The 15,933-nt window shown below is 39.9% G+C and overlaps 1 protein-coding gene across 1 annotated transcript in view; it reads right to left on the reverse strand.

The window, feature by feature from the left end:
• Positions 1-15,933, reverse strand: part of LOC142097694 (multidrug resistance-associated protein 1-like) — an 85,111-nt gene that overhangs the window by 27,443 nt on the left and 41,735 nt on the right. The window contains exons 12-17 of the mRNA XM_075179754.1: positions 9,348-9,440; positions 6,819-7,022; positions 6,143-6,289; positions 5,966-6,053; positions 4,304-4,370; positions 3,086-3,212 (exon numbers count right to left, since the gene is read on the reverse strand). Coding sequence (XP_075035855.1) covers positions 3,086-3,212; positions 4,304-4,370; positions 5,966-6,053; positions 6,143-6,289; positions 6,819-7,022; positions 9,348-9,440 — 726 coding nt within the window. The remainder of the gene's footprint in view (positions 1-3,085; positions 3,213-4,303; positions 4,371-5,965; positions 6,054-6,142; positions 6,290-6,818; positions 7,023-9,347; positions 9,441-15,933) is intronic.

Consider the following 15,933-nt stretch of genomic DNA (forward strand, 5'->3'; position numbering starts at 1 on the left):
CCACCTCATGCACCTACTTTGTGCACTGTCTGGACAGTCCTAATTGATCGGTTTGCAAACGATGCTTCCTAAAACTGCTTCATCACAAATGTTATATAACTTTTAGTTTTGTTGCAGATTGTAACCACACCTTTAATCGTCACTTGCTACTTACCTCTCATATGTGCTCATTACTCACTATTATTTACAAATGACCTTTTCACTTTCTCATACATGCTCTCAGTTACCAGTTTTTCCCTCTCTCCTTCACTCCAGCTTAGAAATCTCCTTACACCTCCTCTGCCCTGTGCTGGCTGATTCAGCTACCTTTATCCATTTCCTCTAATATCATCTCTTTAATATTGCATATCTTCTCATACTTTGCTCCACATCTTCTCTCTCTTTGTTCTATCCTTTCCTTCCCTTCTTTACTTCCTCTGCATGTAGCTTTGGATGCTCTGCTCCCTGCAGCCACATCATTGCCTATTTGACACTAACTGCATCTACCGTCTCTCGGGCCCATTTTTCTATCCTACCTCCTCCTCCTGGCTGCTGGTGACATTTTGCCCCAATCCCAGACTCTGCACAATCCTCACTATCTGTTCGCGTTCCTCCTTCCACCATCTACCTCCAACCCTTTCACCTGATTCTATCTCTCCCCTTTTCCTATGCGCTCTGGAATGCTAGATCTATTTGTAACAAACTTGACACCATGCACAATCTTTTCCTCTCTCACTTTTTCAGTCTCATTGCTGTTACTGAAACCTGGCTACCACCCTCTGACACTGCTTCCCATGCAGCTCTCTCATATGAGGGTCTCTCCTTCTCCCACATTCCACAACCAAGTGACCGCCAAGGTGGTCGAGTAGGTTTTCTACTGTCCTCTGGCTGCAGCTTCCCCCAAAGCCCTCCCCCTCACCTCCTATGAAGTCCATATCATACTCTTCTCCACTTCACTTCCACGCTGCTGTCATCTATCGCCCCAGGCCCCAGTTTGCCAATTCCGCCACCTGATTTCTTACTTCTTTTCAACTGACTTACCCATTCTTATTCTCTGGGATTTCAACCTCCCATCGACAACCCTACTTGCATTCCTCACACCTATTTCCTCCTATGGTCTCTCCCAGTACACATAATCTCCAATCCACTGCATTGAACATTCCTTAGACCTTGTGTTCTCCCATCTCTGGGACATCTCCAGTTTCTCAAACTCTGCTTTTCTGTTCTCTGACCACAACCTCCTCTCCTTCTACCTCACTTTAAATGTTGAATCCCCACCTGTACCCAAATCTGTGCACACACAGTGACACCTAAATGGCCATCACTCAATCTCCTTCTCAGCCTCACTTGAACCATTCCTCTCTCATATTTCCACCCTGTCCTGCCTAATGCTGCAGTCTCATTCAACAACAACACAACTGCAGGCCTAGATGAGATAGCTCCAGCCACCACATAACGTTTCCAATTATCCAAATCCCATCCCTGGTATTTGAAATAGACCTGCCTCCTGAAAAGGTGCTCTCATACAGCTGAGTGTCAATGGACAAAACCTCACTCCAACACAGACTTCATCCATTACAAATGTATCCTTCCTATTATACTACCTCTCTCCACAAGAAACTCTTCTTTATATCCCCAAAATCCACCCTGCCAACCAACCACTGTGACCTCTTTGCTAGCTTAAAACTTGTTGTTCTGCCCACCCCACTGCCTCCCTTCACTGCTCATCACTTCACCACTTACTTCAAAGGCAAAATCAGGAAATCTCTTACCAGCTCCATCATACTACACAGACATTCTCCTTCACCCACCCTCAGTTCTTTCTCTACTGTTATTGAAAAAGTAGTCTTCATACTTCTCTCTCCCATCAACCTGTTCCCTCCAAACTCCTCCACCTTGCTCACCTCTCCCTCTCTACTGGCACTTTCCCTTCCATCTTTAAACATGCACTCATGTCTCCTATCCTCAAGAGACCATCTCTGGATCTTACCTCACTCTCCAGCCCCCCTTCCCCCCCATAGCTCTTCTCCCACTTGCATACAAACTACTTGAGCAGCTAGTGAACAAATGGCTGACCCACTTTCTCTCAGCTCACTCTCTTATTTACCTAATGCATTTGGCTTTCTGCTTTCTTTACTCCAATAAAACTGCCCTTACTAAAGTGATCAATGAGCTAATTACGGCTAAGTGAAATGGTCATTTTACTCAACACTCTTAACTATCTTTGCAGCACTGTTCTCTTAATTTACACCCTAGCTTTCCGAGTGCACCTTCATTATCTCTATTACTGACATCTTCCCCTCCGCACCCTCTATCTGTTGGGATTCCTCAAGGCTCTGTTCTCGGCTCTCTGCTTTTCTCTCTTTATACCCCTTCTCTCTGTGAACTAATATGCTCTTTTGGCCTTCACTACCAACTACATGTAGACACACACTCAATTCTACTTCTACTCCCCTGACCTCTCTCTCTTTATTAACCCATATCTTCTGTTGCCTCTCTGCCCTCATCACCAGGATGTCGCAAAGCTACAAAAGGCTTAATATGTCCAAAACAAAAGAGCTCTTCATCTAACCCCAGCCCCCCCCCCCCCCAAGTGTCACTACCGCTTCTCTAATTTCCTTCATGGGTGACGACGTAAAATTCTCCCCATTCACAAAGCCCATTGCTTTGGTGTCATCCTTGACTCAGCTGTCAGATTCACGTCCCACATCCAGTCCCTTGTACTATCTTGTTGCCTCCTCCTGCAAAACATTGACAGGATACACAGTTCTCTCTTTCAAGACATTATTAAACCTGTTATCCATTTTCTCATATCCCCTGCCTTGACTACTGCAACCTACTTTCCCCTCTGCAATCAGTCCTAAATGTGATCCTAAATGCCGCAGCCATACGGACCTTCCTCTTTTGCCCCTCCAGCAAGTAAATGGCTCCCATCTCCATACTTCAATTCAAGCTTCTCACCTTCAAAGCACTCATCAACTCCTCCACTGCTGAATTTACATATTTAATGCTCTTCACTTTAAAAATCTAAGGTAATTTTCTTCAATAAAATGTAACACAAGCTTTAAAGGCAGTATAAAAGTATACAGCTCAGATGTGAAGATACCTTTAAGGCCACGTTACCATCTACTTTCTCCATTTCTCCAAGCAAAGCAGAAAGTAGTGATGTTTTTCCACAACCAACTTGGCCAACTACAGCAACCAGAGAACCTTTCTGGATAGATAAATTTATGCTGCAAAATAGAACAACTGGTATTACAAAGAACTGTCCATCATCCCAACGTGTACTATTATTATTTACAAAGCACCAATCATATTATGCAGCGCTTTACAAAGGATATGTAGTCATTCACATCAGTCCCTGCCCCATTGGAGCTTACAATCTAAAGGCCTGATTTATTAAGGAAAGTTCATTTAGTAAGTTTTCTGGACAAAACCATGTTGCAATGCAAGGGGTGCAAATGAGTATTATTTTGCACATAAGGAAAATACTGGCTGTTTTTCATGTATCACACAAATACTTTAGAGCTTATGTGTACACTGAAATTTAATGTTGATCTAGGACATGCCCTACTCCAACTATAAATCTGCCATCACATTGTAAATGTACCTCCCCCTCCAATGCAACATGGTTTTGCCAAGGTGAAAAGTTACTCCTTTTTTTTGCTTTGCTCATCTTAATGTCTCAGGCCCTAGATGTTTGTCTATTATAATAAACATCAAATTAATATAAATGTTTATCTTAGTTTGTGTAAGAGATGAGAAAGACGCAATTTATTTTGCCACCTCTGGCAGCAGAATGTTTAGTCTCACCTATGTCCTGTCATTGGGACCACCCACCCAAAGCCAAACAGTATATCACTGTAAGCTCTCAAAGCAGCAGCACAGTCCCTCCAATCCTTTCCGATAGAGCACTTTATTTAGCTGTATAATACAGAACTACATGGTCTTCGTTCTCTTACTCTGCAAGCTCACAATTAGATGTAGCTCTCAGTAGCCCCCAAGTTTAGATAATGGGTGGAGGGTGCTGGAAACTGGAAAAAGGACCTCCCTATTTGCTAATTGGGGGAAGGGCACTACAGATAGGTTTGGTTGGTTGTCCAAAATTGGACGTTTCCTTTAAGATCTTGTATCATGAAAAAGATCCCAATATTATGTCAAGTCTCGATTGCAACATATTTCATAACATATTTAGTTAACAACCTAATTGTTGGATGTTTAAGACACATTATAGAGTGACTGCAATTATAATCAAGGTTTCCAGAACATTTTGTAATAAACATAGTTTTATGGTTAAATAATTGTATTTTTTAAGCAACCTTACCTCCTAAGGCATGGCTCATCTGCAACAGACCATGTAAACGTGCCATCTTCTACCACAATGTCATTCTCTTAAATGATAAAGAAACATAATTGTTTAGATATTAATAAGGAAGATTTTATAATTCATTTTCACTATTTCGTCTCTCTTCCATGTTCAAAATCAGATCATTTGGGATTAATACCTATGAACCTCATATTAACACAAACAAACATTGGAACACATTGAACTACTGCTACCGTTGGAACTTGGAAGGCATCAAATCCAACATTTATTTAATTTTAGAAAAAGTTGTTTTGGTGAAATCTTCAACATTCAGTTAACTGAATCCAAACACGTATTTCTCTTGATGTTAAACTTACAAGTCATGCTAAAAATAAAGATAGGGAAAATTAAGGTTTTAAATGGGCAAAAAAAAACAATACAAAACTGCTGTTGTATAAACAGGGCTGAACAAAATAATGTGAAATTCAGAAGCCAGTTAGATAGTTACATTTTGGAAGTAGCTGGATCTTTTAAGGAGCCAGGAAATATGTACAACCATTCACATCAATCAAAATGACTTTTTTAGGCTCATTGGCTCCTGTGATTTGCCCAGCCATAGAGCAGGAAAATAATATTGCCTGTTTTTCTAGGTAAACACATCGGTGCTGTTTATTCTGTGCACTCCTTGACTTACATTTTTATTGCGGGGAATATTATGTATGACCCGTCCAGCACGAAGGGAACCTCCAATAAATCAAGTGTTCTCACAATTTAATTTAACAATAAAAGTATAAATACAATGCACATACAAAGAATGAATAGAATAGGCATGAAGTGGATTAACCCTTTCATCAGTGTCCTTATGTCTCCAAATGGAGAATACGCTAATCAACCGGAGAGGACCAAGGCATAAATAGAATGCATACAGGAAGTCTAATTAAAATCAGCATACTGAGACCCTGATACAAATGCAAAAACATGCAGGCAATAAAGACAGTAAATAATACTAAACTAATAAATACATATTAAATCCGATTTTTAAATTATTTCCTCATTCGGAATATAAAATATTCTGCCAAATATCTCTATGTTTCTGTCCAGGACAAAGTTCTAACTAGATACATGCAGGACCTCTGGTGCCGTTTTTTAAGGGCTGCCATGCAATATCCAAGGATGACAAAAAGACACAAACACACAGGGCTAAGATAGAGCACTCACTAATGACACTTACTTACACCATTAACATAACATTTTTGAATTAAATTAACAGTAGTACTCAAGTTAAAATGTCCGTTTAGGTATGTTAGTATCCAGTATTACCACAAGCAACAACAGATGCCTTTGAAGTAGCTGAAAGTAATCTGACACGGCACACGAGAACTTTAATTCTATTGTTCATTATTGATGCCAATTGTGAAGCAGAAGTTTGCCACAATTGATGCCCCCCTTGATTCGGTATAGGCACCAATTGCAGTGAACTGTTCCAAGTGTCTGTTACCACTAATCATATTAATTCACGTGCATCAGGAGTCTGAATTCAAAGTAAATGGACACTACAAGTTATACAGCCACAGGGCAAAACCTGGAAACATTGGGACACAGTCAGGCTATATATATTATATACCATATTCCCATCTATTAGCATATTTAAGAAGTAGATACTGTAGCTTGGATACATACTATTAGAAGGGTTTAACGTCTCCACGTTTTCAGGTTCCAACTCTTCCTCAGAGAAAAATTTGGCCAAGCGCTTTAGGGAAACCAACGACTTAAAACACAAAATAAACAGTCACATAGACATGTAAGTTGCAAAAAAACAGACAGGCACACATACTAAACACAGACAGGAACTAGTACCTGTACAATAAAGCTAATGGCCATTGGGAACATACGTAGAGGGATCCTGAGAATGTTAAGCAATAATATGGTGACAAAAGCTTTCTGAGCATCCAGAACATTGTTCTCATCAATTGCCAGGAAAACACCAAACATGGTGAGAGAAACCTAATTTTTGAAACACACAAAAAAACCTGTTAATATTTCTTCAACCAGTATTGATTTTAAAGGGCTGATTACACCAAATCATCATTTAATTCCTGAGTACACACTACAAGCATCCTATGGGCACCTTTAGAATAGCAAACACACACATGATTTTTATCAAAACATATTTTGGCTGCAATGTATTAAATTCTAGGCCTTATAACTGTGTCTAAGCTGGCGTAAAGATAACATATTTCTTATTTCTACACCCAAAAGAAGTAACTATTGGGGGCAGAAGGTAAATTATATCACGACCATGGAGCAGTTAATGAACAAAAATCTGCTTAATGTGATATATCATGACATTCCACCCTAGCAAAAAAATAATTATTTTTATTCTTAAGAGAAAACTATAAACAACTTTGAACAAATATTTTTCAACGTAAAAACATTTTTTTTGCAATTGCCTCTCATAGCACTATATTTTCTATAAGTAAAATAAATGTAATTTCTAGGTTACAGCCCATGAGCTCAATGCCATCTTATTTACCCAGAAAGGGGAAGCCACAAACAGCGCAAGAGCTCCAGAAAGCATGAGCGCATACTTCTTCACTGCTTTCAGCTCCAACAACCTGAAGCCTTGGACTTTCTGCATGAAGGCATTCTCCCAGGCATACAGCTTCAGCACCTTTATACCCTGGAGGATTTCAGAGATCAGCTTTATTCGACTATCCTTCTGCTTCATCTGTTCTTCCTTTGGAAAGAAATAGTTGTATGGGGTCATATATGAGTTGCCAGAATGCAGGTGCACAGCACAAAAGAAGTTACTTTCCATTTTTTGACATTATATGATTATTTCTGTGCTACTGAGCCTGCTTCTATGGACCCACGCACAGGTGAAAGTGCAAGATGTTGCCCTTTGCAACAGAGACACATATTATATATACACATAATTATATATATATATATATATATATATATATATATATATATATATATATTCACACATATATACACACACACATACATATATATATATATATATATATATATATTCACACATATATACACACACACACATACATATATATATATATATTCACACACATTATATATATATATATATATATATATATATATATATATATATATATATATATATATACACATACATACACACACATATATACGCACATACACACACACACACACACACACATATATACGCACATACATACACACATATACTCAGTTTTTCAGGAGAGCATCCTGTAACAAGCATATCCAGTATGTTAATCATGCAGTGGACAGTTGTCTTGCCAAAACTAGACCCCTGTTCCACATCAGCATTCTAACATCTTACTGATCTACAGCATGGTGGCTAAGTGGTTAGCACTTCTGCCTTACAGCACTGGGGTCATGAGTTCAATTCCCAACCATGGCCTTATCTATGAGGAGTTTCTATGTTCTCCCCGTGTTTGCATGGGTTTCCTCCGGGTGCTCTGGTTTCCTCCCACACTTCAAAAACATACTGGTATTTTAAGTGGCTGCTAACAAATTGACCCTAGTCTGTGTGTGTGCGTGTTAGGAAATTTAGACTGTAAGCCCGAATTGGGCAGGGACTGATGTGAGTGAGATCTCTGTACAGTGCTGCGGAATTAGTGACGCTATATAAATAAATGGTGATGATGATGATGATACAAAGATCGGCGGTGATAAAGAGAAGGCGCACTGTCCAGCACCATTATTAGCATGCTAGTAAGGCGGATTAGTGTACCACGCACTCTCTTAGCTGGAAAATCTCCACAAGGAAAAGAGGACATTTTTTTTTTACACATTCTGTTCCAATAACTGTTAAGGGAATTAATTAATTTGTATCAGGTTCTACCTAAACGTCTGCCACATTTAAAAACACATATGACAGGTTGAAAGAAACACAAAAGAGTATTAGATCTCTCACTACAAAATTGCAACAATAAACAAAAAAATGGTAAAACAACAACTTTATGTCTTTTTAAAACGTCTTAATATTGCAACATTTTGCAGCAAAATAAACAAAATTTTTAAAAGCACCATAATGTTAATAGAAAAAGAACACATTGTTCAACTTATTTCTTCATCTAAGACACTAATACACAACATGTAACCAGCTGACAAAGCCATTTCTGTGGCAAATGGGAAGCAGGACAAATATAGGGAGCCCCTGGATTCTGGAACAGATATATTGCTGAAGGATTTCAGACCCTTCACCCTGGGTCCCCTATATATCTGTTCTGCATTATACCGGGCCTCACCGTGGCTGTGGGAGTCCCGGTCATTAGTCCATGAGGTAGATTAGTACTCATTTATTCTGATTTGCGGCCTATCTCCCAAAGTGACCCTTGGCTCTTTTACTTAGACATTTGTATAAAGCTTCTTAAAATGCTTTCCCTAGTTAAAGTAAATAAGAGGCTATAAATAATAATAGTGGGCCATGAATCTTGTACACAAATTGGACAGCAAGATCTATCACATCAGTCAGTCAGAATATATATGAACATATGAGTACCTGCCAACATTATCAAATGAAACTTTGGCGGAAAATTTACTAAATCCTTATCAGTCCACAGCACACTAATTTAATACAATATCACACCACTCTCCGACATGTCACACCCATCCAGTGGCGGATCCAGCCCCTAGCAGGGGCTTGCTGCCGGCGGCTGCACATTATGTGCAGGTCCATTCAGCAGTGACAGGCAGGGCCAGCGTGCTGCCCGGCTGCTCTGATTGTGTTTTAAACACAATCAGAGCATCCGGGCAGCACACTGTCCGTGCCTGTCATTGCTGAACGGACCTGCACATAGTATGCAGCCGCCGGCAGCCTCAGATGTCAAAAAGGGGGCGGGGCCTAAATCGCCTCCCCCCCCCCCCTACATCGCCCCGGGTAGCAGTATTTTCTAGATCCGCCCCTGCACCCATATCTTGGATGCTGGTAAGTGGGAAATTATGGGCTGTTGGCAGGTATGCAAATGTAGTAGAATGAAATCAGTTAAAGTTAAAGGACCAAAAATGCATAATATGAAAAAGAACAGTTTACCTGAAGCTTCTTGATCACCGCTGCAAATATCGTCATAAAAGGAATATTTAAAAGAAATACTCCTACTCCAGCAAATACAGCAACACCCAGCGTCTAAATAGCAGATGTAAAATCAGTCATTGTTAAAAAGAATAGGATACAAGTCTTGTTACAATAATATCAATAATAATGATAATAACAATAATAATAATAATAAATACAATTACAATAACAATATTTACATAGCTCTTTTCTCCCATGGGACTCAAAACAAACATTAAAAGCAATTTTATATTTAGGAAAAAAAGCTGAAAGAGAGAAACATATAAATTATTTCAATTAGAACAACAGAAATTACAATTTTTAACAAAGAATACATTAAACAATTAAAACTCTACAAAACACCTAAAAATAGTCTACATATCCATATGAAGATGAGCAAATCTGATGTGAAATAGAACTTGAAAATTTAGAATTGCAGATGTTGAGAGTGATAAACCATTTGTTATGTGCAGTGCTTTGTAAACGTATTCGCACCATCTGCTTTTCTATTTTAGTAACTACAATATGTTTACTTGTTATTAAGAGTTATTTATCAGTTTCTATTGATGAATTTTGAACCACTCCTTGAAAACCTGCTTCAAACCCAGACATTTGTGGGTTTTCAAATATGAAATGTTCTTTTCATGTCCTCCCACAACTTTTTAATATGATTTAGGTCCCGATTTGAACTAGGCCATTCTAAAAATTTCTTGTTCAACCATTCTGATGCAGACACGCTTATATGGTTTATTTTCCTGCTTCATGATACAAGTGCAAATTCTCCTGTTACAAATACTGATACAAAGCAGAATTGATGATTCCTTCGATGATGGCAAGTCGTAAATGTCCTAATGAAAAAGAGCATCCACAAAACCATGACAACCCCACCACTGGCCATTGTTCTTACCGTGGAATGTAGTACAAGACTGTGTCCAAACATGACAAGGCCAATGTCAACCATAAACTTCTACCACTTTCGAGTCATTACCCAAAAAAACATCCAGAGGTCATCTAGGTGGGTTTTTGCAAATTTAAAGGTGAGTACTCATGTTATTCTTTGCCATGAACACTAACCATAGTAAAGGCAAGAAGGCCCTGTATAGCCCTAGATGATGATTATTTGTCACTTCATGGACCCTTTTACACATTACTCTTAGAATAGTGTGTCAGGACAGTCACTCCTGGGAAGACTAACTCGCGTCCCAAATGTTCTCCATTTGGTCAATATTGCTCAGCCTGTGGTTCAGTAAAGTCCCACTGAACACTTTTTCACAGCATGAATTCTTTGTTCCAGAATGTTGAGATGACATTTTTACATTTTCTACAATTTGCATAAGCATTTGAACAATCCTGCAAGCGGTCATGCAGATTGTTTGGACAAAGGCACTTTCCAGATTGGGAAGAAGGCATACGCTATGGTCAGTAAATGGCCTTTTGTATGCATGCAGATTAGGATTGCACAACTTCCAGCTCTGCAAAAGTTCATATCTAACATGCTGCCTCTAATCGGTTATATAACAAACAGCAAACTAGCAATTTCAATGATTGCAATAGTCACAGTTATCAATTCTCAATATCACAGAGACTACTGTAGCCAAAATATATTTTCCACTATCAATAAAAAATATTTGTAATTTCTAATAATGCACAAGTACAGCTATGGTTTTAGCTTAGTTTTTTTAATTCTCATGAACTATAGCCTGAGTTTTTGCTCAATTCAGCAGTGATTGTAACAAATGTAAACAACACTTAAATATTAGAAATGCAGAGAAACCTGTTCCATAACCTGAGTGTAGACATTCCAAATCTGTAATACTTTATCCTGCTCATCTACAGAACATTTGTTTAGGAAGCTCTTGACAACCAAGACTTACTTAAGGGACATAGAATCTCTTCTCAACTATAAATTTGTATTGTATCATAACCATGGGCCAAGTCTATGTTACAATAAAAGTCATAATTCAGAAGAAATACAAAATGATTTTTAATATATTCTGCTTAGACACTGCTTAATTATTTTGTGCATGTACATGACAATATCATGGGAAAACTGCACTCTATAATGTATTACATAAGAATACTAGAGGTTAACAAGGAGTTCCCATACCATATAAAGCACATGGTTGCAGGTCAAATGCTTTTTTTAACGTTCACAAAACTCCTCTGCAGCTTCTATTTTTCAATATAATATAATAATATATTATATAGATATATACACAATACTGTTCAAAAGTTTTAGGCAATGCTGCAAAGTAAGAATGCTTTCAAAAATAGAAGTGGTAATAGTTTATTTTTATCAATTAACAAAATACAAAGTGAAGTGAATGAACAGAAGAGAAACCTAAATCAAATCAATATTTGGTGTGATCACCCGGCTGCCTTCAAAACATCAATTATTCTAGGTACACTTGCACAAAGTCAGGGATTTTGCAGGATTATAGTCAGGTGTATGATTAACCAATCATACTAAACAGGTGATAATGATCATCATTTTCCTATGTTGGTTGAAACACAGTCATTAACTGAAAGAGCTGTGTAAGAGGCTTAAAACTGGATGAGGAACAGCCAAACTCTGCTGCAAAGGTGAGGTTGTTGAAGACAGTTTAATGTCAGAGGTCACATACATCATGGCAAGACTGAGCACAAGACACAATGTAGCTATATTGCATCAGCAAGGTCTCTTCCAGGCAAAAATTTCAAAGCAGACTGGGAGATTAATATGTGCTATTCAAGCTCTTTTGAAGAAGCACAAAGAAACAGGAAACATTGAGGACCATAGACGGAGAGGTTGGCGAAGAAAACTCACATGAAAGACACATCATGATTCCCTTCGAAATCGGATGATGTCCAGCAGTGTGTTCAGGTCAGAACTGGACAAATCCAGTGGGACCCAGGTACACCCATCTACAAGGCCAACGGCCAAGGCGACTCAACTATGCACGAAAACATAGGAACTGGGGTGCAGAAAAATGGCAACAGGAGCGCTCTGGACTGATAAATCAAAATTTTAAATATTTGCCTATAACAGGAGGCAGTTTATTTGCTAAAGGGCTGGAGAGCGATACAATAATGAGTGTCTGCAGGCAACAGTAAAGCATGGTGGAGATTCCTTGCAAGCTTGGGGATGCATTTCAGCAAATGAAGTTGGAGATTTAATGGTGTTCTCAATGCTGATAAATATAGGCAGGTACTTATCCATCATGCAATACCATCAGGGAGGCATCTGATTGTCTCCAAATTTATTCTGCAGCAGGACAACGACCCCAAACATACAGCCAATGTCATTAAGAACTATTTTCAGAGTAAAGAAGATCAAGGAGTCATGGAAGTGATGATATGGCCTCTATAGAGCCCTGATCTCAACATCATCGAGTCTGTCTGGAATTACATGAAGAGACATAATGATTTGAGCAAGCCTACATCCACAGAAGATAGGTGGTTATTTTTCCAATATGTTTGAACCACCCTGCTGAGTTCCTTCAAAAACTTTGTGCAAGTGTACCTATAAGAAATGATGCTGTTTTGAAGGCCGGTAACACCAAATATTGATTTGATTTAGATTTCAGGATAAGATCTTGGTTGCAGGATAGAAAGTAAAAAAAGTTTACCAGTGGAGTACCCCAAGGATCTGTACTTGAACCAGTGGTTTTCAATATCTTTATTGGTGACAGTGCAAATGGTATTTAAAGGGAAAGTATGCCTTTTAGCAAATGACACAAAGATACGCAACAGGGTAGACACACCAGGAGGGGTAAAACAAATGATTGATGATCTAGGTAGACTATAGGAGTGGTCAAGAGAATAGCAACTACAGTTTAATGCCAAAAAATGCAAAATCATGCACTTGGGACTCAAAAATCCAAAGGCTAAATATAGCATTAATGGCACTATAATAGAAACTACCGAGAGGGAAAGGGATCTAGGAGTCACTATTTCAGGTGACTTAAAGTCAAGTAAGCAATAAGGAAGGCAAGTCAGATACTTGGTTGCATAGAGAGAGGAATCAGTAGGAGAAATAAATAAGTAATAATGACTGTATAGGTCATTAGTATGGTCTCATCTAGAATACAGTGTTCAATTCTGGAGGCCATATCTCCAGACGGATATAAATACATTAGAGACTGTACAAAGAGGGGTAACTAAAATGGTGCATGGCCTACAGCACAAAACTTACCCAGAAACACTAAAAGATCTTAATATGTATAGTTTGGAGCAGAGAAGGGAAAAGGGGGACATGGTAGGAACTTTCAAAAATATCAAGGGTTTTAACAAGCTACATGAGGGAAACATTCTTCAAAGGAAGAGAAGTATTAGAACACGAGGACATGCACTGACACTGGAGGGAAGTAGGTTCAGAGGAAAAATAAAACAAAAGGTATAAATACCAGAGGGCGCTATCAGAGATTGTAAAATCAGTGACAAAAGATACACCAAAAACTGGAAAAAATGCAGTGTTTATAGCGACTTTTGCAGATTTAGTTGATCAGCAGACAAAACACAGCTAGGTCCATCCGGACTTAGAACTTGCCCTAGATATCCCTATGCTCCTGCTGGTGCCGTCCTTCCCGCTGTTCTTCTTGTAAAAACTCCGCTTGGTGAATCTGTGCTCCGTCCGAAGAAAACCAAGTAGTAGTAGCGCCTTCTCCGCGTATATGGGGAAGTGCTGCAGCGTCTATACTACAGGGTCCTGAGCGGGTCAAAAGTATAACCAATGCGTTTCGTTCAGACTGTGAAGTTTTTCAAGGATCCTTGAAAAAGTTCACAGGCTGAACGAAACGCGTTGGTTATATTGGCCATGGAAACCCTTTCCATTAGGCTCCCGCCGCACAGTTTTTGTGCTTACGTTAATGCCAGTGGAAGTTTGGAACTCTTCAGCTATGGAATCAGCAGTGCGTTGGGGACTTTTACGCACCATGCGCCTTAACAGTCGTTGACCCGCTCTGTGATTTTACGTCGTCTTTCACTTCATGGCGGAGTTGCTGTTGTTCCTAAACACTTCCACTCTCTAATAATATCACTTACAGTTGACTGTGGAATATCCAGCAGGGATGAAACTTCACGAAACGTCTTATTGCCAAGGTGGCATCCTATCACAGTACTACGCTTGAAGTTACTGAGCTCTTCAGACCCATTTTGTATCACAAATGTTTGCAAATGGAGAATGCATAGCTAGGTGCTTGATTTTATACACCTCTGGCAATGGGTCTGATTGAAACACCACAATTCAATAATTAACAGGTGTGGCCAAATACTTTTGTCCATATAGTGTATATCTGAAATGTTATCAGTCCTGAGTGCTATTAAAAAACATGGCTTCACAAAGAGAACGCAGGCTTATGATTGGTGTCCCATGCTCTGTGTGGTCTTTGCTTACTCTACTTGACGTGGTGATTTCTTTAAGTGGGGTCAGTACCTCCGATTTACTTTGGTTCTCACCAACATATTACTGCCACCTGACATTACATATTACCCCCAGAAATTGGTATATGTCATACATGACCAGGATCCTTTATACCTGAACTTAAGCTGCTCCCCTATTTTCTTTTCATGCTCTCCTCTCTCATGCTCCTTCTACAGAGAACTGATATAGGCAGCATTAGGCAACTGCCTAGGGCGCCGGGCTTTTGGGGGCGCCACCCGCCCCTAAGCAATGTCATAACAAGTATAAACTAAAAATGTGGCTTTGCCAAGTTCCACGCCGGCGCCATTTTACCAGCGCACTTCATCATGGAAGTCTCCCTATGAATGCAATCTTGCTGTCGGCTGACTGAGGTGCTGCACCAAAAGCAGAGGGGTCCTGAGCGGCAAGCGGACCCATCACAGACCAGCAATGTCCTGACACTGTAAGCTCCAACCAGTCACAGTGAGAATTGCCTGACAGTTTGTCAGACGATTCTCACAGTGATTGCTTGGAGCTCTCAGTGTCAGGACATTGCTGGCCTGTAATTGGTCCGCTTGCCATTCAGCTCCCCCTGTGCTCTTGGTGCTTTTTCTCAGGCGGGGTGACATGCTGTGTTCACAAAGTAGTGTGGATCGGGGACGGCTTCATCAGCTACTGTAGGGTTTACCCTGACCCCCACCTGCACTTTGATGCTGAGCAGAGGTGCCCCTGCACATGGAGCTGACGGCCTGGGACTGGACTGTGGTGCTGAGCCTTGCCCCTGCACATGGAGCTGAAAGCCTGGTACTGGACTGTGGTGCTGAGCCTTGCACATGGAGCTGAAAGCCTGGTACTGGACTGTGGTGCTGAGCCTTGCCCCTGCACATGGAGTTGACAGCCTGGAACTGAAGGTAAGTATATCTTGATAAACACATTATAATTTTATATGCTTTTCTGTATATACAGTCTTTCTTATCTTCACTGCTGTCTGTGCCATTATATCTGCCCTTCCTCTGTTTGTGCCAGCCTCTTTGCCCTTCCCCATTTATGCCAGCCTCTGTGCCCTTCTCCATCTATGCCAGCCTCTGTGCCCTTCCCCATCTACGTGAGCCTCTCTGCCATTCTCTCATCTGCACCAGCCTCTCTGCCCTTCCCCCATCTATGCCATCCTCTCTGCCCTTCCCC

The sequence above is a fragment of the Mixophyes fleayi genome, chromosome 7, assembly GCF_038048845.1.
Source record: "Mixophyes fleayi isolate aMixFle1 chromosome 7, aMixFle1.hap1, whole genome shotgun sequence".
In the NCBI taxonomy this organism is placed as follows: Eukaryota; Metazoa; Chordata; class Amphibia; order Anura; family Limnodynastidae; genus Mixophyes; species Mixophyes fleayi.